At 36.2% G+C, this 26,106-nt stretch overlaps 1 protein-coding gene and 2 pseudogenes across 3 annotated transcripts; 2 read left to right on the plus strand and 1 right to left on the minus strand.

Moving 5' to 3' along the window:
- Positions 1 to 69: 69 nt before the first annotated feature.
- Positions 70 to 1,158, minus strand: cldnb (claudin b). The gene has a single exon (XM_083564788.1). The coding sequence runs from the start codon at positions 1,061 to 1,063 to the stop codon at positions 419 to 421; it is 645 nt and encodes a 214-aa protein (XP_083420914.1). The 5' UTR covers positions 1,064 to 1,158; the 3' UTR covers positions 70 to 418.
- An 8,586-nt stretch (positions 1,159 to 9,744) lies between these two features.
- On the plus strand, positions 9,745 to 10,932 carry LOC310738531 (claudin-3 pseudogene; annotated as a pseudogene). Its single transcript has one exon. The product of its transcript is annotated as a claudin-3 pseudogene (transcript).
- Positions 10,933 to 19,839: 8,907 nt separating this feature from the next.
- Positions 19,840 to 21,214, plus strand: LOC310738532 (claudin-4 pseudogene; annotated as a pseudogene). Its single transcript has one exon. The product of its transcript is annotated as a claudin-4 pseudogene (transcript).
- The last annotated feature ends 4,892 nt before the right edge of the window (positions 21,215 to 26,106 follow it).

Raw genomic sequence — 26,106 nt, forward strand, 5'->3', positions numbered from 1 at the left:
TGTAAAAACTGCAGCACATTATTAAAATTGATTCATCTTGTTTCAAAGCAAACCAAACCAAAAAGGTCATGTTAAACATTAGTGTTGATTTTATTCTTTTTCCCTGTTTTGATTTCTTAAAAAGAAAACATAAAAAGAAGTATTCTGTACAAAACATTTATTTACAAATCCTCAAATTCCATAAAACATGAGAATGAGGAGGGAAAAAAGTGTTAAAAATATTCAAATGTTACTTTTAAAAATATCAAACATCCAATAAAGAAAAACTTTGGCAGAACATTATGGAGTAGTTTTTACTGCATCTTGTGAATATATAACAAGAAAAACAAAAACAACAACAACAAAAAAACTAAAGTAAAAATAACTATTACAAATGTCCATAAAGTCCTAAGGTTAAAACAATCATTGTTTGATCTTCTTAAACGTAATCCTTGGTGGAGGGGGCAGAGGCCTGGGAGCGAGCAGGAGCGCTGTATTTGGCTGTGTATCCTTTAGAATCATCAGCTGGGCAGTTGGCACACAGCAGAGCTCCTCCGATGATCAGCAGAGCAGAAGCTCCCCAGCCGATGAACAGCGATGCACCCAGTTCCCTCTTCTGTGCCTGGTTGACCAGTGGGTTGTAGAAATCCCTAATGACGGTTTGGGCAGTCCAGCAAACAGGGATCAGACACAATACCCCTGAGATTATAAAGATCACGCCCCCTGTCACAGCAACCTTTGCCTTGGACTTTTCATCCTCCACACAGTTGGTGCACTTTCCTCCAGCCACTGCCAGTAGGATGCCCAGGATGCCCACCACGACGGAGATGACTGTGAGAGCACGTGCGGCTTGAAGATCCGAGCTCAGTGCCAGCATGGAGTCGTATACCTTGCATTGCATCTGTCCTGTGCTCTGAACCACACAGTTCATCCATATGCCTTCCCAGCTGATCTGCGATGTGACGATGTTGCTGCCAATGAAAGCCGTGACCCTCCACATAGGCAGAGCGCAGACCACGATAACACCAATCCAGCCAATGAGGCCCAAAGCAGCGCCCAGCATCTGCATACCAGCCGACACCATTTTGCTTTACTTCTCTTGACTTCTCTTTTTTTGCTGTTCACGCTGGCACTCTGTGGTTTCTTCGCAAGCTTCTGACAAATGTACTGAGAGCAGATACTATAAACGTGTCTAATAAAGGGTGGAGTTTGGGACACAGGCACCACCCCACAACCCGCTCTTCTGGTTTAGCTGTTTCGTCTTGCTCATTGTTTGGAGGAGACTGCCCAAAATTTTAATATGACTCACCTGCTAATATCCTACCTACTCTAAACAAATGAACAACATGTAGCCTTGTATAGGCATATCCATTTTTACTGCTTATCTGGATCTTTTTTACATCAGAAACTGTGTGAATGAATTGCAAGCATATAGGTTTAATGATTCAGAGACAAAGCTGTTTTTCCCAGATGTGTTTTTCCAGATGTGTCTATTTAGCCTTTTCTATCAGTTCTGCTTGACAGGAAATCAATGTAAACAAATGAACCCAAGGACTGAGTTTTTAGGTGTCTGCCGTCATTTCATAAAAGTCACACGCGTATCTAATTGAGCAAATTACGCATTGCTATTTTTCCAATGATTACCAGAATAACTTTTAAAGAACCCTACACATTTCTTTGTCCATAAATGACATTACGGTGGCAGAAACCTAGCTAAAGGCCTTTAGGCATTAATAAGCATTGCATATACAAAGGTGTGTCTGTAGTTGCACGTTGGTTTTGCAGTTAGATAATGAAGTGTGCAGTGCAGCTGAACATCCAGAAGAACAGATGTCTACAGAACCATGACCCTCCGATATTAGCTTTACCCGATATTAGCTTACTCAAGTGATTGCATTGTTTGATATAGCTTTGGATTTAGAAATGTAAAAGAATAAGGTTATTTGTGTTTGGCAGAGAGTCAGATTTTATAGACTGTCCTTATTTTTATTGTTTTTATAAGACACAAGTATATTGCATGTACAACTTCAGAACAACAGCAATACCAACCAAAAAAGACTGATGTGAGAATATCATATAAATGTATACATGTTACCTGTTTCAAAAAGTCCCAATGCTTACTGTAATTTTCAACAAATAGAAAAGAGGTTTGAACAAAATAATAACGAAAGCAAAGATTATTCTCAGAAGCTTGTTCGGCTGGTTTAGATGTTGTTCCAAGTCACACATTCAATATTTAGATAAATTATTATTAATGTAAAATCTTTAAAAAACAGTCCAGAGTACCTCATTGATCTTTTTGCTAATGACCTCTTTTTCTCATGTCATGCCTTATAGGGGCAGTAAGGAAATCATGTGAATAGATTTCTTCTGAAAAACAAACCCACTGGAATTGTGAAACAAAATAAATGTAAGCATTCCATGAGAGTGAGTGTTCTTTTTTCTCTGTGTTAGTTAAAGTGGGAGAGGGACAGGTGCAACAATCCCGAGGACACTCGATCTTGGCGAACCTGTTTTGTGGCAGGTGAACGGTGAAGTACTATGCCTTGGCATGACTAATGGCAAGGTCTGAACAACGATTAAACAGGGACCTGTTTTGTCAATAAGAAAATTTTAGTGGGCGTGGCCTTATGTGTGGTTCAAAAGTGTAGGCAGCAAAGAAAGGAAAATGCAACAAATAGAATATAACATTTGTCTTTTATAGAGTGAATGTCTTTTAGTGATTGTCTTTTATAGAGTGATTTCTCTAATTAAATTCTAATAAACTCTTATTTGTACAGTATATAACACTAGAAATGTCACTTATTATACAAATCTTAATGCTTTAGTAAAGAATACCAGACTCTTCAGTACATACTGATATTTACTCATGCTTCTGTGCGTGAGAGACCGGTTCTATTGGTTTCAAAAGAGGAACATATTTATAGGAATACTTGTGGTAGCATTCACATTTTATTCTTCTTAACAATTGTACTCAGATTGCAGATCATTGCAGCTGAGATATTGTAGAGTTTCGACACAAATGGTTCCAATGGCTAGAATTTGAAGACAGATGTGTCCCAACTGTAGAGGTAGCTATGAGGACATAGATGATTGGACATTTGTAGTTTTAGAGGGTTTTATTGTTTTATTTCTTTATTGTAACCTAAGTCAAATTTATACAGTAAAGTTACTTGATTGGGTAAGGCAACAAGCTAGAATGAATAGAGAATTAATCCAAAACACAAATTGCGCAAAAAGAAAGCAAAAAACTACAGGCTGTAAACTAGCCATTAAGAAAAAAAAGCTGTAGTCCAAATTTGGAATTGTACCATACAATTAATTGTAACCCTTCCTTGTGTGAATTCTATTTATGGACAGGGATGACACACACCTCCTGCCTAAAAGCTTTTACAGGCTAGGAACACTCTTTAATTGCAATAGTATTCCCTAACCACAGTAGTCTTTTTAGCAGGAGCAAATCACTGTGTTAGAGTTCATGGTGTTGATTTGACCTCCAAACTCCTAAAATCTAAATCCAAACTAACTTCTGTGGAATATGCTAGAAAAACAAGTCTGAATCTGTTGAGGTCCCACCTTGCAACTTTCAGGATCTGTTGCTAACAATGCAACACTATTTTACTTTGAACGTATATTTAAAGATTCATTAAGTCACATTAGTCACAATTACTTAAGATCCCGGGTCTCTAAATGATAAAATATATATACTGTTTTATTAAAAGCCAGTCGGTTTTTTGAAGCATGCTATGAATTTATGAACAGACCTCTATGAACAGAGATGTGGGTGGAGTTAAATGGTGTTGGAGACAGTCTTTAAAAAATACTGTGAACACAGACAAGCTTTCAAACAGGTTTCATCAGCCACTTAATACACCATTGTGTATTTTATTTTTATCATGCTCTATGTAGTTTACAGGTTATTTGTATTAGTAAGTAATGTCATCAATGAAATCTAACATTATTGTATTGACTACTAAACCTTTAATGGTGCAGTTTTTATTTTAACAATATCTTGGACAAACAGTAACTCAAATAACAACTTGTAGCCTACAGCTTTCTAGTCCTGGCTCTTTGAAATTGTCATGAAACCAGTACTACCGCTGTTGCGCAATTACTCGGTCTCCAGTCTCAGTCTTATGGCAGATTTGGATTTTTTTATGCCACTTGCTTGCTATAAAAATCCTGTGTCTATGATACCACATGGATTTATGAGTGTTGATTAAAACACCTGTGCTTGTTTTGTAAATGACTTGCATAAGCCTGAGCAACTACACCTGCAGTCTCAGGATCAACAACAGATGAAACAGCATTAAGCAACATGTGTTAATTTGTGTTATCATTTTATTTATTCCATCCATTTTAATTGTCTGTTTAAACACAGTAATGTAAACCATAATTAAATAAACTGAAGACTAAACATTTTCCTGTAAATTTTAGTATAATGCATGACAGAACTTAACATAATATTTGCACATTCATATCTCGAACCATCAGGTCATTAAATGTTAGTCGCACAACTCGCGCGCATGCCCGGATGTGACCGTGCAGGAAATGTTTATCAGGCAGTGGCAAGCAGCACGCGCGCTCCACATCCGCGAGCAATTGCATCTGACGTCGAATTTACGGCTCGAGTTTTATGAATCTGCCAATCAGTGAGCAGCATTTCCAAACCGACCAATCACGTCTCATCACTGTGCAACGCCCAATCGGGGTTGAGAATCCTTCGTCCTTCGGGTATTTTATTGAGAAGGTCAGCATAAAAAAACTAAAAAATTATCGTAGCAAAAATGGTAAAATGTTTAAAAACATTTTGAGGAAAAAAATCCCACAAAAGCTAACTTGTATTATTTAAGATTGTATATGTAGATATTATTCTTTATATATTATCAGTTCTGTTTCGTCATTGGGTTTAAAAATTATTTACTTTTTTCTCCTCACACATTGATGTCATATGTTGTAATGCATAATAGGTGTGATGACTACTAGAAATGTTGTGCATGCCACCATGCTCTTCAAATCGATTGCCGTTTGAACTGAACTGATTCTATAGAACCTGAAAAAAAGCATGCAACTCCACATTCTATATCATGTGTGTAATATCTCATCTCCCCTAATCTCCTCTGATCACCAACTTTTTGTGTTGTCTCTTTGTGCAGATGTTTGATGCAAATCAGAACGACGGTTGGGACGTGTTTGCATGCCATTTTAATCTGTGCTCTGCCTGCATTATGACTTATGTTCCAAAACTCTCACAGCAAGACCTCTAATCAGTGAATGGCATGTTGACAGCTTCTCCTTACTTGCTGTCACATTCATGTGCTCCTTAAAGTCATTTTATTCTTATAACAATTAACTAATCTTTAGCAAGAATGAACAACTGGGCGTTGTCCAAACTGCATACTACTACTTCTACATAGTGCACACTATATCTCTACATACATGTATGTCATTATTGAGGCGTAGGGTTTTGAGATCAATCTGCACGGCCCACATTATGAAATATTCTTCTGAAAATAATTTCAATTGCATTTTTTTCTGGATTACGCAAAGGTCCAAAGCCTTTTTACCTGTACTAGCTAATAAACTGAAATACCCATGACTATTATGAATAGTCAGAAATACTTACTATTTGTCAATAATGATGGATAATATAAATTCATTTTTTCATTTTTTTTTTTTCATTTATTTAACCAGAAGCTAGAAGCAATGCAAACAGTGTTTTTGGAATATTTCAAACATAAATGTTTGATGCAACATTTTAAATGATTGCTTAGATTTAAGTCATGATTTAAAAAGACTGCCATGGTTATTGAAGGAAAATCTATTTATAAGCTAAAAGAGCCGACTCTCATAGGTGAGTCAAACCAAATGAACTGACTCAACGAAAAGATCCGGAATTCCATTACTCCGCTTTACTGGGTGACGTAGCAGACTGCAGTCATGTCCTTATTCACAGTTGAAGCACAGGTGGTGTCTGTACAGCACATGGACACTCCCTAATTCAGGAAATAAGTGGATTGGGATGACACACACACACACACACACACACACACACACACACACACACACACACACACACACACACAGTTGTCAAAAGTACATGCATCGTTCACTAAAGTAAGTACAGATGCTAATGTTTTAACAGACTCTGGTAAAGTTTTAAAGTACTTACTACACTTTTTCACTCAAATTAAAGTAAAGACGTATGAGTTCTGACATATATTCAAGTGAAAAGTGTCCATTACTACTACATGTTTTAGTGTCATGTTGGTAACTGGACGTCACATCATATTAAAATATTAATAAAAAATTATTTCAAATTTTGTTATCTAATAAATGTATACAGGCTGAACAATCACCATATAGAACACAAACAGAGAAAATATGATGGTTATCAGGTGATCAGTGTCTTATCCACGTTGTTATTAGTTTTGTAGGTTATGTCTGAGGTGTTTGAGAGCCAGGAAATGATACAGCAGTGGTGGAATGAAAAAGCCATTCAATGACAACAAATAGGGTAATGGGCTAAAAAAAAATATTGATAATGTCACCAAATAGAGTTAAAGTAACAAGCCTGGTTTAAAAATGTAAGAAGTAGAAAGTACAGACATTTGTGCAAAGAATTAATGAGTGGAAGTAAAAATTTGTCAGAATAATAAATAGTGAAATAAGGTACCGATACCAGAAAAATCTACTTAAGTACAGAAATGAAGTATTTGTATGTTATTACTTCCCATCTCTGCTCACACACAAACACACACACACAAACACACCACACACATATATGTATGTGCATATATATATACACACATATGTGTGTGGTTGTGTGTGTGTGTGTGTGTGTGTGTGTGTGTGTGTGTGTGTGTGTGTGTGTGTGTGTGTGTGTGTGTGCATGTGCGTGTGAGCAAGGAAAAAGAGAAAGGGACGTTTTTTTTAATTTATTCCATTTTATTCTCTTTAAACACCTTCCCGTTTACTGGCCATGATTTGCATTTATGCTCAATTTAAACTACTTTTTCATTCAGAGATGTCATTTGGAGGCATCTATGGAATTATGCCCTAAAGGTCCAAAGATTTACAGATTAATCTGAAACATAGCACAATGATATAAAGCATCCTAGTGAACACAGTATAGAATTTCCTGTAATGTTGTCATTAGGCAGTTTATCATGTGTGTCAACTGTGGAGGTGAAAAATAAAAAAACAAACAGATAATTTCACATCAATCATCTGAAACAGTAATTTCTATTCTCAACTGAATTGGAAAAATTTGTCCTGCACTGCCGTCTCCTGAATTTTTGGCCTCACAAACACAGACAACTGTACAGTAGCTTTATGTGTAAACCTGTTTGAGGTGACTGTGACAACGCCCTGGTTGCTCTGACTGTGCATGCGCAGACGTGACATTTGAGAAGACAATCTAAGCAAACAGAAACTCGCCAGAGGGTTCAACACGTTGCTCACGGAACAGAAACTACACATGCAGACACACACACACACACACAAACACAAACACACACACACACACATACACACGCACACACACACACACACACACACACACACAAACATACACAAACTCACACACGCATACACACACACACTGGCACAAAGAGCTGGAGATGTATGCTTATGCAAAAATACTTTCAGCACAGACCGAAATTGGTCTGAAACAAAAAAATATTAAATAAAAAAATAATATTATAGAACATAAAATTAAATATAATGTTTGATACCATTTAGAAATAATATTTAAAATATTATTATATTCTATTATAATCTGAATAAATATAAAAATATTATATAAATAAATTATGAATAAACATAATTAATAATGTTACTACTACTACAACTACAATGCTACTATTATTATTATTATTATTATTTTCTTATTTTTTAATAATAATAATTATTATTAGTAAACTGTTGAGGAATTACAAAAAATGTAGGACGTACTAACTATACAGTCTACTGTACTACGTAAAGTGAATAAGTGCGGTTTTTCTACCTATAAAACACTCTAAAATCTTTATATAGAAGAAAGAAAGGGAAACTTTTGGGGAAATTCAGCAGCAGCCTTGACAAGGTTTGATCTGTATTAAAAGATAAGTAATGTTGAAACTTGGAGTAGTTTTAGTGATTTATTCATTTCATATGTTCATATTGAAACTTTGCAATAAATGAATAATAATCTGGAAATGAAAGGTTAAACAAATCTTAATTCATAATTCTAGCTATAACATACTTTAGAAAATACAAACAGTATAACTTTTAAATATAATTAAAATACTGGACCAAATATTGTGCCTTTAAATGGTTTTACTAATGAGCACAGTAATTTTGGCAGCAATGTATAATCCAGTAATAAAAAAATTAATAATAAATCATAATGCTTTCTCATTCACTTTGCTATTGTGTTGGACCTGCTTTCATTTCCTCCTTGCCCATAATCAGTAATTAATCACACAGAATGAACAGTGTAAACAAACGGTGCTTTGCATTCTGTCCATCTCAAGATAAATCAAATTTAAGGGGTTTAATGTTATCAAATTTTGTCAATGTTAAATTGTTTATACATACTGTACAAACAAATAGTACAAAATATAAGCAAATAGAGATAAACATTATATATTGGATTTAGATAAGTTTACTACATATGTATTATATGTCTGCATATGTATGCTTTGTTTTTTTAAATACAATACCATAGTACAACAAACTACTTGTAAAGTAGTAAATCATAGTAATGTTTGTAATGTAACAGTATATTTCAAGCATAATATTTCTGAACTGCCCATTTACATTCCCATGGCAGCTACTGCAACAATCAGATCCCGTGTCTCCTCCTTAGACAATCAAAAATACCAACCAAGAACCAACCAATCATCATGATTATAGGCATTTACAGATTTACAAACAAAGTCAAATGACTCTAATAGTGTGGTTATTATGAAAATGTGCACAATAAGATTTTGCCTATTTATTGGAGCTTTTTGATATTTTCTGAAAAACCTGCATATAGTTTGGACTTATTAAGGTTTGATTTATGAATAGAAGTATAGTTGTATGGTGCAAACAAATAAAAATGGACATCTAGCATACAAAAGGGAAATTGATTTAGGATTATAATATGATACTCCAGAATCTATGCATTTCACTGTTTCACTTAAGTTAATTTGTGCTTGAACAAGGTGTATTGTTGCATTACTGAAACCCTAAGCCTGCTTCTCCAAAACATACCCATAAACTGTTGTGCATTTACAGTGATATGCTTCTTTATAGAGATGATTCATTATACAACCAGTTTTATGGTCGGGCATAAAATGGTTTAAAATTTCATACTGGTAGACTAGATTTCATATATCATATTACATGCATAAAACATAAGACTAATGAGTATGACGGTGATGTTAAAACTACAAAAGCTTAGTCCTAATAATACATTTTAAAGCATTACATTGGTCATTGTTAATACTGTATGTAGACAAGATAGAAGAGAGAAATTTCCCCTAAGTCTTGTTTCACACACCTGCCAACACCAATGAGACTAGCTAACCATTAACCATCAGGTAACAAGACAAGCCTTGGCAGTTCATTATCATGCAGTTTCTTTCAATAAACAAACCATTGTTGAAACTGTGCTATGGGGCCAAGGGATAATTGAAAGATCAGACCGGAGGAAGGCTAACCAATGCCAGAATTGCATCTTATCATCTGATGTCACCACTTAGACTTTTTTTTTCTCCTAAGCATCATAAAGGTTAGGAAGGGCAGGTCAATGCAGCCATATCACTCTGCTTCATTCTGAACACAGCATTCTGAACCAGGACATGCTCCTAAGACACTTGAGTTTTGCTTAGATTCTATGATTATTAAGTTAATTTTCTGAAGAAAGAGAAATTAAGAAAGAGATCTAAGTGCTTTGTTTACCAAGGAAACAAGGACACTATGGCTGCATTGGGTCTTGAGATCCTGGGCATATCACTCTCTGTTCTCGGCTCAATCCTCAGCATTGTCTGCTGCACTCTTCCTATGTGGAGGGTCACTGCATTCATTGGAACCAACATCATCACAGCTCAGGTTTACTGGGAAGGCATTTGGATGAGCTGTGTGTTTCAGAGTACCGGACAGATGCAGTGTAAAGTCTATGACTCCATTTTGGCTCTTCCTCAAGACCTTCAGGCAGCCCGAGCTCTGACCATAGTGGCTATTGTCTTGGGTGTCCTGGCACTTTTGGTGTCCATTGTCGGAGCTAAGTGCACCAACTGCATCGAGGGCGAAGCTGCCAAAGCCCGTGTGATGATTTTTTCTGGTGTCACCTTCATAACCGCAGCCATCACGCAACTTATCCCTGTCTCCTGGTCGGCCAATACCATCATACGGGAATTTTACAGCCCAATTGTACCTGAGGCCCGGAAGATGGAGATTGGTGCCTCATTGTATTTAGGCTGGGGTGCTGCAGCCATGCTGCTGGTTGGAGGCGCTATTTTGTGTTGTAGCTGTCCTCCTACAGAAAGGGACGCGAAATACATTCCGGTGAACCGCATGGCTTATTCTACAACTAACCGCTCAGTGGCTCCCAGCACCTACAGCAGAAAAGACTATGTCTGAGGACTTTTTACTTGCATTAGAGTGCTTCAGGTCATTTTCTCTGTTGCTTTGGAAGGAAGAAATCTGAGCTCAGATGTCCCACGCTGGTCATGTTTTATTTGGGAGTGTTTGTCTACACCATTTATCACAATGCATGAACATCTAAAGGACATTCTGAAATGAATATTTATTCGTGTTTACATTATATACAAATAACATTTTATACTTCTTTACAATTTAACCATATATCTCAGTATCAATTTAGACACAGGGTAAGTCAAAAAATGTATTGAATTATTTTACTTTTTTTAAGTTTTGCAAATGAATTATTGATATTTGTGAAAATAAAAAGTTTCCCAAGTTTTTAGGACTTAAAAAAATATATAATTTCATTTATCCATAAATATTGTAAATGCCATTTATCATTTGATTTAGTGATCATGTTCTAATCTGTTTTTAAATGTACTACCATGCAAATAATTTCATGTTTGTGGATAATCAAAATGTTTTTTATTTCAAAAATCTTTCATTATTTAAGCTCAACTTCCTTTAAATGTATCATTTATAATTATGCCTGGCATTAAAATACTTTAAAAGCTAATGCTTATTATTATTATTTAACACAGTATTTAGTCATTAATCACCCCAAAATATTTTGCTGCTTAGTTAAGTCAGTTGACATAGTAGGAGTTCATATATAACCAAACTATTCTTGCATGAATGACTGCTAGTACCACCGCAAACCTACTTGGTATATTTGTGATCATAATCTATTATTATAACAAAGCTGTTGGAATCTTGTTTAATCTTCTTAAATGCAGAACTCAGACATTGTAGCAGACTGTTGATATTAATAACAGTTTAAATCTGTCCTCATAGTTCTCAAGAGTTCTCCAGTTTTCTTTTTACGAAAAAGATCCAAAAGAAAAGATGGTATATAACATTCCAATATAAAGGTTTCCATTATAAAGATTTATTTCATATTCTAGATAATTCACATTTACAAATGAGCTCATTTAGGTGACTATTTTATTCAAACCCACTTACAGTCGAGACATTGAGCAGCAGTGAGTTAAGAGATAAGTAGCTAAACACTAACAGAGAGAATACTCAGATCAACACATTGTAAACAAAGCAATGGCTAATGGTTGCTATGTTTTTCTATCTATATTGCTGCACAGTACCATCATAAAAACATAATAAATGATCTCTTTGAGGTGGGAAATCTGTAGCAGGCCAAATGAAGATCATTCTCTTCAAAACTATATGTTCAGGGCGCTGACTTTGTGCACAGGGGCATTGCCAAAGACATCGCATACAATTGTGAACATCCTATATTATAAATAATTATACAATAATATACATATGTATACATCCATTATCTAGGTCAGAAGACTAAATGTCTCATCAGACAGTCCAAAGCCACAACTCAGTGACTGTCACAGAGGATATGTCATTGTTGTTCAAACAGATACTTTTGAATGTAGATTTTACATCAGGAGGTCTTATCTAAGGTTGTGTGCACAAGAATATTAAACACATTTATGGCTAAAAGGACAAAAAAAAACAAAAACCCTGATTTATGAAGTGATCAACTTTTACAATCTGTAAACATATTTCACCAAAATAATGTAAAAATGTTTGCGTTTGCTTTCAAATCTTGAAACGTAGTTAATAGTTAAATGCAGTTCTTTGTTATTGTTTGTTTAATTGTTGTTGTTGTTTTTTTTTTTTTCATTTTTAATTATGGAAGTAAGATTTGAAAATGCTTGTACTTTTTCGTGCATTTGCGAATCGTAGATTTTCAGAAACATTTTCAGTTCAGGAAATCTGTCACAAATATTAAATAAAAGATTTCAACATTTCTTTTTCTGCTTTTAACTCAAGGCACTTTAAAATGACTAAACAAATAGACCCTTAAAGGTATTAAAAGTCCTTAACTTTTATATAGTTGTATTTGACCTGTATAAATACTCATAATACTCTCCCAAGCTGGCTTAAAACAGCTATTTGCTTTTGCTACTTTATTATAAATTGTTCACTATAAAATAAAGGGGCATAACATTGAAATGAGTTATTATATCAGAGGTTGGAAGTAACGAAGTACAAATACTTCGTTACTGTACTTAAGACGATTTTTCTGGTATCAGTACTTTACTCCACTATTAACTTTTTGGACACATTTTTACTTTTACTCATATTATTTTTACACAAATATCTGTACTTTCTACTTTTTACGTATTCTAAACAGGCTTGTTACTTTAGTTTTAATCTACTTGGTGAAATGTCAATATGTTTTCTTCTCATTGTGTGCAATGATCGGCCCAGCCCATTTCTTGTATTTGCGCAGCTTTTCAATCCACTGTTGTATCATTTCCTGATTATCACACACCACAGATGTAGACTAGATTACGAAGCTAACAGCGAGCAAGGCAGAAGGCATGGTATGAAGGTATGGGGGTAATGTGGATGAGACAGTGGAAGTCAGCATAGAAACATGACTATGAACATAGACATTGTGTTCTATATGGTGGATGTTCAGCCTGGACACATTCATTAGGTTACAAAATATTTCATTAGTTTTGTATTAATATATTAATTAAGGCTGTCAAAATGCTAATTTTAACAGCACAGGTTTTTATTAACGCACAATTAATGCAGCACTTATTTCTGTTTGACCATTTTTATAAAAAATATAAATTAATACATTTAAAAGAGATGAAATTAAAACCTTCATTGCAACAGACATTTATTCACTACTTCCTTTGTTTACTCAGATATAAAAAATGTATTCAAAAACTGAAAAATTATTTTAAATCAGTAAACATTTGTTTTACTGATGCACCAAGTCTCAGATCTGCCATAATGCACACATCCGACAATTAACCCCCCTGGTGTCAACAAACGCGCTGGTGTAAAGGGTCTACTTTTATTTGTATACTCTAATAATAACAACAAAATGCTGTGCTTTTGACACACAAATTAAACAACCTGAATATCACTGAATATTTGCCTTTACAGACATAATAAATGTATGTATATAACCTCGAAAAGTCAACTTTTAAATAAACCAATTCACATTGAATACAAATATTCTCTGATTACAAAATCCTTATAAAAGTTATGAGGTACAGTTTCTCTGGTATCACCTCGTTTAACCGTCCGTGAAGAAACATAGCAAAGGTTCCGTTTTGTGTCCTGATAATTTACGTGATTTGAAACACCATAATTACTTTAAAATGTTTGCAAAAATATTTTGTCTTCATGCTCTATGTTGAGATTTCATGAATAATAAACATACATTTTGCGTAAAGCATCAATATTTGTCCATACCCATGCTGATTAGAGTATAAAAAAATTGGAAAATATTAATTTAAGGTACATTTAGAACAGATAAAAATGTGCTATTAAGTTGTAATTAATCGTGAGTTAACTCATAACAATCATGAAATGAATCGCGTTAAATCGATTGACTGCACTAATATTAATATTACGTGACTTTCAGTTACCAGCGTGACACTAAAACACGTAGTAGTAATGACTACTTTTTACTAAGTACATGTTAGAGCACAAACTTCTTTACTTCAATTTGAGCAAAAAAGTATAGTCAGTACTAACTTAACTTTTATAGGAGTATTTTAAAACATGAGTATCTGTACTGTACTTCTACTTAAGTGTAAGTACCTAACTTACAGAACCCAAAGTGTTTTCATATAAACAATTGTGACTATAAACACGAGACAACCAACAGGTTCGAGCACTTTATGTTATTGGAAACAAATAAAATTAATCCTAAAACTACTTAAATCATATATAGGTTTGATTATTTTCAATTATAATTTTTTATAATTATTAAACACTAATTATAATGAATTAATAGTTTAAAAAAAAAATCAGTAGTTTTGGGTTGTTGTTTTTACACATGTTTTTAACACATATAGGGATAATGCAGGCAATCAGGGTTTTTACAAGGAACTGATTATAAACTGATCTGATAGTTGTTTTTCAAGAATTTGATTGTTTTCATGACACAAGGCTGCCAAATACTCAGTATAGTTAAACAAGTACTGACGCCTGAACTTTACCACAATTTGAAGTCTCATAACATGAAACAAAATAGCGCTGTAAACCATGAAAAAAATCATGTTTATGATGTTCCTATGCTAAAAGGAACCTGTGGTTAATGTGCTAGACTCTACTGAGAATGTGTCATACTTTTTGTGCTTCTAAATATAAATTGCTGTGTTTATACTCCAAGACTTTCTACTTGCTGTACAGTAAACTCTGTCCAAAAGAACTTGCATCTGTATTTTTGTTAAGCTACGTAATGACATTGAGATTGAATCCAGTGGTGGGTAGTAACAAAGTAAATATAATTTTTTACTGTACTTAAGTAGCTTTTTTACATAGCTGTACTTCTCTCAAGTGTTTCCGTTTGAGGAGACTTTTTAAACTCAAATATTTAACTTATTACGCAACTACATTTTGCAAAGTCAGTAATTTATGAGCAATATAATAACTTTGATTAATAGTGTACAGAGTGAAGTTTTAAGTAAGCAAGGATGTATTGCCCCTTTAAATAATAGAAAGAGAGAATAATGTGAAAACAGTGGCCGGTGATTTGGAGTCGCAAGACAGAAGAGTCTGTACGAAGGGTGTGAGTGAGTGGGTAAGTGAGTGGGTGAGTGAGTGAGTGAGTGAGTGAGTGAGTGAGTGGGTGAGAAAGAGGTAGGAAGGACATTATAGCTATAGTAAATCATTGGACATTAGAGCCATAATAAATATAGTATTTTGGATACTTAAGTACATTTAACCCAGCCATTAGGGGGGCACAAGCCAGTGCACTCTTAGTGCCGGTCCCAAGCCCGGGTAAATGGGGAGGGTTGCGTTAGGAAGGGCATCCAGCGTAAAACATGTGCCAAATCAAATATGCGGATCACAAATGAGAATTTCATAACGGATCGGTCGAGGCCCGGGTTAACAACGACCGCCACAGGTATCGTTAGCCGACAGGGTACCGGTGGAAATTGGGCTACTGTTGGCCGAAGGAGGAGAAGGAGAGGAGGAAGACGTCTACAGAGACGGCAGGAAAAGGAGCAGTGTAGGAGAGTAGAGGTTCGGGTTGGTACTTTAAATGTTGGTACTATGACGGGTAAAGGGAGAGAGGTAGCTGATATGATGGAGAGGAGAAAGGTAGATATGCTGTGTGTTCAGGAGACCAAGTGGAAAGGGAGTAAGGCCAGGAACATTGGAGGTGGGTTTAAACTGTTTTATCATGGTGTGGATGGAAAGAGAAATGGTGTAGGGGTGATTCTGAAGGAAGAGTACAGTAAGAGTGTATTGGAGGTGAAGAGAGTTTCTGATAGGGTGATGATCGTGAAGGTGGAGGTTGAAGGGATGATGATAAATGTCATCAGTGCCTATGCTCCACAAGTTGACTGTGAGATGGAGGAGAAGGAAAGATTCTGGAGTGAATTAGATGAAGTGGTAGATGGTGTACCTAGGAAAGAACGATTGGTGATTGGGGCAGACTTTAATGGGCATGTAGGTGAAGGGAACAGAGGTGATGAGGAGGTGATGGGTAGGTATGGTTTTAAGGAGAGGAATGTGGAAGGGCAGATGGTGGTAGATTTTGCTAAAAGGATGGAAATGGCAGTGGTGAACACGTATTTTAAGAAGAAGGAGGATCATAGGGTGACGTATAAGAGTGGAGGAAGGTGCACACAGGTGGATTATGTTCTGTGTAGGAGATGCAACCTGAAGGAGATTGGAGACTGTAAGGTGTTGGCGGGGGACAGTGTAGCTAGACAGCATCGGATGGTGGTCTGTAGGATGGTTTTGGAGGCGAAGAAGAAGAGGAGGAAAGTAAGGTTTGAAAGAAGAATAAGATGGTGGAAACTAAAGGAGGAAGAGTGTAGTGTGAGGTTCAGGGAAGAGGTCAGACAGGGGCTTGGTGGTGGTGAAGAGGTGCCGGATGATTGGGCAACTACTGCAGGAGTGATGAGGGAGGCAGCTAGAAAAGTACTTGGTGTGACATCTGGAAATAGAAAGCAAGACAAGGAGACGTGGTGGTGGAATGAGGAAGTGCAGGAGAGCATTAGGGGAAAGAGATTGGCAAAACAGAAGTGGGATCGACAGAGTGATGAGAAGAGTAGGCAGGAGTACAAGGAGATGCGGCAGCAGGTTAAAAGGGATGTGGCGAAAGCCAAGGAAAAGGCATATGAGGAACTGTATAAGAGGTTGGACACTAAGGAAGGAGAAAAGGATTTATACCGATTGGCCAAGCAGAGGGACCGAGCTGGGAAGGATGTACTGCAAGTTAGAGCAATAAAGGATGGAGAGGGAAATGTGTTGACTAGTGAGGAGAGTGTGTTGAGAAGATAGAGGGAGTATTTTGAGCAGCTGATGAATGAGGAAAATCAGAGAGAGAGAAGGTTGGAGGATGTGGAGTTGGTGAAGCAGGATGTAGATAGGATTAGTAAGGAGGAAGTGAGAGCAGCGATTAAGAGGATGAAGAATGGAAAGTCGGTTGGACCAGATGACATACCGGTAGAAGCGTGGAGATGTTTAGGAGAGATGGCAGTGGAGTTTTTAACCAGATTGTTTAACAGGATTCTGGAAGGGGAGAGGATGCCTGAGGAATGGAGAAGGAGTGTGCTGGTACCGATCTTTAAGCATAAGGGAGATGTGCAGACCTGCAGTAACTACAGGGGAATTAAGTTGATCAGTCACACCATGAAGTTATGGGAAAGAGTAGTGGAAGCCAGGCTGAGAGAAGAGGTGACCATCTGTGAGCAACAGTATGGTTTCATGCCGAGGAAGAGCACCACAGATGCCTTATTTGCTTTGAGGATGTTGATGGAGAAGTATAGAGAAGGACAGAAGGAGCTGCATTGTGTATTTGTGGATTTAGAGAAAGCGTACGACAGGGTGCCGAGAGAGGAGTTGTGGTATTGTATGAGGAAGTCAGGTGTGTCCGAGAAGTATGTGAGGGTGGTGCAGGACATGTATGAGGACAGTGTGACGGCAGTAAAGTGTGCAGTAGGTACGACAGACTGGTTCAGGGTGAAGGTTGGACTGCATCAAGGATCGGCCCTGAGCCCTTTCCTGTTTGCAGTGGTGATGGACAGGTTGACGGACGAGGTCAGACAGGAGTCTCCCTGGACTCTGATGTTTGCAGATGATATTGTGATTTGTGGTGAGAGTAGAGAGCAGGTTGAGAAGAGCCTGGAGAGGTGGAGATATGCGCTTGAGAGAAGGGGAATGAAAGTCAGTAGGAGTAAGACAGAGTACATGTGTGTGAATGAGAGGGAGGGCAGTGGAGTGATGCGGTTGCAGGGAGAAGAGGTGGAGAAGGTGGAGGAGTTCAGGTACCTGGGGTCAACAGTGCAAAGTAATGGAGAGTGTGTTAGAGAAGTAAAGAAAAGAGTGCAGGCAGGGTGGAGTGGGTGGAGAAGAGTGACAGGAGTGATTTGCGATAGTAGGGTATCTGCAAGAATGAAAGGGAAAGTTTATAGGACTGTGGTGAGACCTGCGATGTTGTATGGATTAGAGACAGTGGCATTGAGTAAAAGACAGGAGGTGGAGCTGGAGGTAGCAGAGCTGAAGATGCTAAGGTTTTCGTTGGGAGTGACGAGGATGGACAAGATTAGAAATGAGTTTATTAGAGGGACAGCACATGTAGGATGTTTTGGTGACAAGGTGAGGGAGGCGAGATTGAGATGGTTTGGACATGTGCAGAGAAGGGACATGAATTATATTGGTAGAAAAATGCTGAAGATGGAGCCACCAGGTAGGAGGAAAAGAGGAAGGCCAAGGAGGAGGTTCATGGATGTGGTGAGGGAAGACATGCAGGTAGTTGGTGTGAAAGCGGCAGATGTAGAGGACAGGGTGGTATGGAGACGGATGATCCGCTGTGGCGACCCCTAATGGGAGCAGCCGAAAGAAGAAGAAGAAGAGGATACTTAAGTACATTTGAAGGCAAATCACGCCCCGTGATTTGGAGTCGCAAGACAGTCTGCACCGTGGGAGTGAGTCAGTGGGTGGGTGGGTAAGTGAGTGAGTGAGTGAGTAAGTGAGTGAGGGAGGGAGTGAGGGAGTGAGTGAGGGAGTGAGTGAGTGGGTGGGTGGTAAAGAGGTAGGAAGGACATTATATTCATAGGAAATCATTGGACATTAAAGCCGTAATAAATATAGTATTTTGGAAGCTTAAATACATTTGAAGGCAAATTCTTTTGTAATTATACTCAAATGGAATTTTAAAGGGAACACCTTTACTGGAGTATTAATTTATTTAGTGTATCTGTACTCAAGTACAAGTATTTTTACCTCAAGTACATGCTTTATGTAATTTGTCCACCACTGATTAAACCTAAACAGCTTGTATTATTAGGCTATGTGTGTTACACGTACCCAATGGACGCACTGTGTGTGTGTGTGTGTGTGTGTGTGTGTGTGTGTGTGTGTGTGTGTGTGTGTGTGTGTGTGTGTGTGTGTGTGTGTGTGTGTGTGTTTGTGTTCAGGATGCCAAAGCAATGGCAAAAGGGTAAAAAACAAAAAAGTCCAACTCTGTGACACTGTTTGAATGTTACTGTCAACAAATAACATCTCACCAGCCTGAACAATCTTCCAAGAACAATGGATTAAAATCACTCATAAACAGCAAAATTATTCGGAATTACTCCAAAGCGACTGAAAGCTGTTATTGCACCAATATATGGTTCTTCCAAACATAGTCTTCACCTACTGTAACCATTTTTAATTTTTGTTTTAAATGTTTTTATATATATGTTGACAAATAATGCATTGCACAATACACCTTTGTTAACTTTACTTACTTTAAAAGCATATTGGTTTGAATTTTAAATACTGTTAAATAAGTGCCACTTATTTTAATTCAGGTAATCATAAACTATTTATGGAAGTTTATAGTTTGTAGATTATTTGAACAAATGGGAAACTATTACATACAAGACAAATGATTTATCTTTAACTTTGTCTGCAGAGTGAGCTGGAATTTATTTTATTTCCCTATTACTGGCCCAATTGATCCATTTAAAGCATTTATGGGATTTGGCTTTATTTGCCCTTTCAACATAAAACCGCTTTATGTGTGTCAAAAATACTGGTTTGAGTAAGCAATATGTTCCCTCCCTACTAGGTGACATTTTGCAAATAAAATCAGCTGCCTCCTGCCTCTGAAATGATGTCACCACACTGAGAACCTCCTCCTTTCACCTTGCTGTGGCTTCGGGATTATAAAAGGAGCTTGTTTTCCCTACAATAGCAGCACATCCTATAGCAACACAAAGAGGTTAGATTGGTTTCTTATATTTTTTGCCTTTGTCTCATCAAGGCCAAAGCATCTCTAGCTCACCATGTCAATGGGAATGGAACTTGGGGGCATTGCCCTGGGTTTAATAGGCTGGATCATATCTATTATAACCTGCGCTCTGCCGATGTGGAAGGTCACTGCTTTTGTTGGAGCTAACATTGTCACAGCGCAAGTCATCTGGGAGGGCATCTGGATGAGCTGTGTAGTTCAGAGCACCGGACAGATGCAGTGTAAGATATACGACTCAATGCTTGCTCTTCCTCAGGACCTTCAGGCAGCCCGAGCTATGTGCATCGTCTCCATCATCCTAGGCATGCTGGCTGCATTGATCTCCATTATGGGTGCAAAGTGCACAAACTGCATTGAGGATGAGGCATCTAAAGCAAAAGTCATGATTGTCTCTGGCATCTGCTTCATCATCTCTGGCGTCCTGACACTCATCCCGGTATCCTGGACTTCCAACACTGTTGTTCAGGATTTCTACAATCCGCTGGTCGCACCCACTCAGCGCAGGGAGCTGGGAGCATCGCTGTACATAGGCTTCGGGGCTGCCGCTCTTCTTATCATCGGAGGAGCATTGCTGTGCTGCACCTGTCCACCACGTGAGAACAGCTACAAGCCCCCCAAAAAAGCATACACTGCTCCTCGCTCTGCCAGTGGCTATGGGAAGGACTATGTATAAAATTCTTTCAGAGACAGGTAAAGATTAAATCAAAGAAGACAAAGGATCTTCTGAAAAGACTCCGACATGAAGGGCTGTGTAATGCTGTTCATATTTGCGTTGTTGCTGTGTTTGCAGTGTATGTGTGCAAAATTGCTTTCAAGAATGTACCCTTTAAATGTGGATTTGCAATGTGAAATGGTTAAATATGCTGTAATTGCTGGTTTGAATGAAGATGGTTACATTTTTATACACAGTTTTTCTTTTTTTTCTTCCGATAACCTTGCCCTTTAACTATACTCAGGAAATAAAGAAGCACTGCTTTTTTTTTCTTTTTTTTTTTTTTACATGTATTTGCTTATGGAAATTCGACCAGGGGCCGAAACTTACTTGAATGAATGATGACTAAGCCTTTCATTGTTTTTATTGTTTATATTCATAAAAATATATATGGACTTCTGTTTTCATTCATTTTCATTTGCAGCCTTGCTTTTTTTTTTACTTTTTTTGTTCAGATTCCACTTAAATTGGTAAATCATTTTATATGGAGTGCTAGAGGCACAAATGTTTCTTTTTCTAAATACTTACTTTTAGCAGATACGTACTCACTAAGACTTTTGTGATATATTAAAAAAAAAACTGAAAAGGTGTGTGGTTTAAATGACTGATTATATTTACTTTGTGGTTTTGTAACAACAAAGAACACAGCCTGCTTAATGGTGGACTGAAAACAAATATACTAGCACTTTAAAAAAGCAGATATTGTTTGCCAGGGGTGGCGGTCAATGAAGGGGGGGTTTGGGTATATATATATATATATAGTATCTGTAGTAAGGGGGTTCTAAATATATTATAAGTCTTCTCAAAAAAGCTTTGTTGCATGACATAATATTTAATGGGCATCTTTTGTTGTTTTTCTAATTGATATTTCCATTTAATGATTTTTACATATCAATAAGACAAGTTAATTCCTCTTTTTGTGTACAGTTATTGCCTCACCAATTGTCACTTGAAGAAGATAAACATGCAGTTTATGATGTGAAAATAGGAAATGAAAGTGCAAGACTCTGGAAAAAAACACTAGCCATCAGTACCATAAATGCTGATTAAGTAAACTTCATTCTGTGAAACACTGGTATATTAGATATGGGTTTTTTTGTTGAATAAAAAGACCTTTAAAAATCTATTTATTCCCTACCTTAGATTATGTAAATTACATGTCACTATAAATCAATTGTTGCTATCGAAACAATGTAAGAAATAAGCCCAGGCACAGAAGCCTGTAAATGATAAACATATCAATGTAACATTTAATTACAGTACTTGTTTACAGCTCATGTCCAATTATCAGCTCATATCCAAGATAAAAATGGACACACACACACACACACACACACACACACACACACACACACACACACACACACACACACACACACACACACACACACACACACACACAGATGGAGTGCAGTATTTCAATTCAACTCAAAGATGGTAAATAGGGTTGAGATCAGAGCTCTTGCAGACTGATCAAGATCTTCCACCAACCCACGTAAACAATATTTTAATTGAACTCTGTGCACTGGGACATTGTCATGTTGAAACAGGTTTGCAACTCCTGGTTCAACTCCTGGTACATCCCATACAGTTGTGTTTGGCAAAGAAGCTCAGGTTACTGTCTGTACCTTGGTGGGCTTCTCAGCAGGTTCTCCAGTTTCCTCAATCCTCCCAAAAACAGATTAGTAAGTGGCTTAGTTACTACAAATTGCTCTCAGGTATAAATATTTGTGAGAATGAGTGTGAGTAATGTGTTCTATTTGAGAAATAAAGTCACAATCTCGTGGCAAAAGGTTGTTTATGGGTACTTTATAGACTTTATTAGATAATTAAGAGATTTAAGCGTCTTAAAACAGTTCTAAATGGAGCCCTGTTGGATTGAAAAAGGGTTGTCATTTTCTCTATGAACCTTGGCAACCAAATATCTATTATATATATTCATAGAATTAATCAAAGTCATAGAACAAAGTGCACCCTTAAATCCTTCAACTAAATGTTTCTATTTATCAGGATCGAAATAATAATTGTGTGGTCCCTAAATGTGGAGAAACATGTTACTAAAAGATTGGGTGCACTTATCCTTACAAATTTAGTTTCTGTATGTTGGGGTTTTATATAATATATAGAACTTACTGTTGATTTTTTCTTATCAACAGTTTTGCAGGGTTTCTCACAAAAAGCATCATCAATGATTAGACAGGCTTTTATTCTTAACAGATAAATTGTTTACAAAGGTTGGGAATATAGTTACTCCTTTGCTGTAAACTATGATTTTTCATCTGCCATGTTTTATTCCTAATGTAACACATTAATTGAGTCTATGTGATACTTTATTGAATACTTTATGTTTCTTAGTTTGGTCATAAAAGCTATGCAAACAGTTCGTTAGTCAAGAATTACACAGAATAGAGAATATAAAAGGATGTTAACACAATAACTAGGATGTGTTTGCAGTTGAGCTAATACAGGCTTTCCCCCTGCATCATATTACACAAAGGAACAGATGGATCACATCTACCTTAAGCAAAGTCACCATAGAGACAATACACTCGGGATGAACTACCTGTTTTTCTACTTCTTGAGAGAGCAATCATGCCCACTTTTCATAGCACAACATCTACATCAATCTCTATAATTCGTTTACTGCTTGATTTAACCTAGTGTCCATATAAAACATAGCAAAGCAGAGATTTTCTAAGTGACTTTAGTTTCTCAGTATCTGACAAGATTAGCTGTGGTTTCTAAAATGGCCTGATTACAAAGATTATTGTACAGTTACATATAAAAGCAAATGCCAATAATCTTGTAAATTAGGAATATGTTGGGAGAATAGAAAGAGAATCCTACCATTACTGGGGTGATGTGGATGTGGGCATACAATTATAGAAGTAAAAGGAGAAACAAATAAAAAGGTCAGCATCAAAGCAGAAGCAGTACATTTTGAAAACAATAAAACATCGCAAATGGTAATTTCTTCCCCATTGCTTATTTGTGCTGATTGTTAAATCCTTAATATTTGTGCTGATTCTGTAAAATACTCTAATGAAACATCTATATGGACTACAGACAAGATGTACACATTGTAGAACCCAACATGAATCAGTCAGCTTAAACTAGTTCCTTGATGAACATTCCCAAGCAGTCAGACTCAATTTTAAGGCAAAATACACAGACTAATAACAGCCAATGTTTAGATGTGGAGATAACATTGAAGATGAAAGATAAGATTTTATAACTCAAGTGTCTATGATTATTTTCAAAAGTAAGATTCTTGTTACTTGGGGTTTCAGATGTTCACAGTAATTCTTCAAAAATCTAGACCCCAAAAGCAAACCTTTAACTTATGTAAGCTCCAATGATGACATGCTGGTTATCATGCCTTTTTTCTCCGTCTCAAACAATTTGACAAAATTTAAAGTATTAGTAACTGGTCATAGTTTATAAAACATTTATTTAACCATTTTTGCCGTAACCAATTTGTAACCTGCTGTTCTCAGTCATTTCTGTTCTTGTGTTTGTCATTAACACTTGTAATATAATACAAAATAATATACAATTTTTATGCTATTAGTTTCAGTGACAGTACTATAACATAATGGATCTTAGGTGCATTCCAATGTAACCTAATTTGCATTTTGATACTCCAAAGTTTTCCCAGGTACTATTTCCTGTGGCATATCTGAAAATGGGACAGCATTTGTGGTGAACCCTCTGGCATTGAATAACTAAAGTTCGATAGAAATCATTTCCTCTTTTTTTAGACCCGGAACATTTAAAACAATGGGATATTAGTGTTGATCATCCTAAAACTGGGTCAGCCAGTTTACAAATCACAGTTTAGACTTAACGGACTAAATATTTTTTCAGCAGCACTGATAACAAATACATAGCCGAAATTAAGGGTGTAGTGTTTCGCAATCCCCAAGCAAGGTTACATGATAGCATGGAATTTATGTTTAGTGTCATGGTAATAATGTTGTGTAAAGGTCACGTTAGATCATGTAGTGTTACTTCAAGCATAGTTGGATATGATATGTGCTTTTCTGGACAAAAGGAGAAATTATGATCTTTTCTCAAACTCACTTTACAGGATCAACAATACTGATCAAATCATCATTCACTTTGGTCTGTTCATGGATTTCATTTTAAAAACCAAAACAACATCCTTTAAGAGTGCAATTAGGAATATTATTATTTATTATTATTATTTTTATTATTATTATTATTATTATTATTATTATTATTATTATTATTATTATGTATTTATTTATCTTACATAAAGATACACATATGCCAGCATCTCATACACATGCTATACACATACACATGCCTAGAAACAAGAAAATTGTGGTCAGGGCACAAAATGAACAGTCATACAACATCCCTGGGTTTAGGGGACTTTTAGTCACTCAGAGCCTTTTATTTGTATTTGATGCAAACTAAAGCCTAGAATAAAACCTAGAAGCTATTTTGCATTTTATTGTCCACTTACTGGCATGTTTTTTGGAGGTAATAGGAAAATGAAGAACCTGCAGAAAACGCAATAAAACATGGTGAAAACTCAGCACCGATAGATAATCCAAACTTAGTATTATAGCAGTAACCTGGAGCTATAATGCTTATAGTGCCTTAGCTTTTAATTAGTTCATACATCTTCAGCTCCACCCTGCAATTTCCATTATCAACAACATCGGCTTCCTGCTTATGGTCTAGTGTCTGCTGGGCTCCTTATATATCCTAGCTATTGGCCTAATCAGTGTAATATAGATATTTACTCAAGTTTTCAAGTAAACATCATTCTGTTTGTTTCAGTTTGTTTTTGTGTTATGGTCACCCTCTGCAAATATTGTTTTTATTTTTGATCAATTACAGAAAAAGCACACAGACTGTACATGATAATAATCACATGATTCATATACATACAAAAATCCTTATTATAAGTGTAGTTTGATTTACATATTTCATGCATGATTCATTTCGTCATTTTGTCATTTCTTTAGTTTATACATGATTCATTTTACATGCATTTTTAACCCATTGTACGTTTATTTTCACATGTATTTTTCAACAAATATTACTATAGATTTTTTTTTACATAGAATTATTTTAAACACAATTTATTTTCTTTCATGTATTTTTCTTACCATCGTCTAATGAATTTTTTACAAATAATCTAATACAAATAATATAGATTTATAAAATGTTTATTATTATTTTTTTATTAATTGATTTGCATTTCATGTAATTTCACTTGTATCATCTCTTATGTTCCTATCTGCAGTGAGGGAATATCAAGTTCTAATGCTCTTTCAGATGTTTCTTCATCATATATTGCTTGCATAATCATATAATTTTTTTTTATTATTTTTCTATAAATAGATAAAGGTTCTTTATCTGTCACTGCTTCAAACCCATTTTGCTTCAGTCCCTCTGGCTCTAGAAGCCATTCTCCTGGCTGTTAAGTCACCCTCACCTCACACAT

The sequence above is a fragment of the Silurus aristotelis genome (genome assembly GCF_946808225.1).
Source record: "Silurus aristotelis genome assembly, chromosome: 16".
Classification (NCBI taxonomy): Eukaryota; Metazoa; Chordata; class Actinopteri; order Siluriformes; family Siluridae; genus Silurus; species Silurus aristotelis.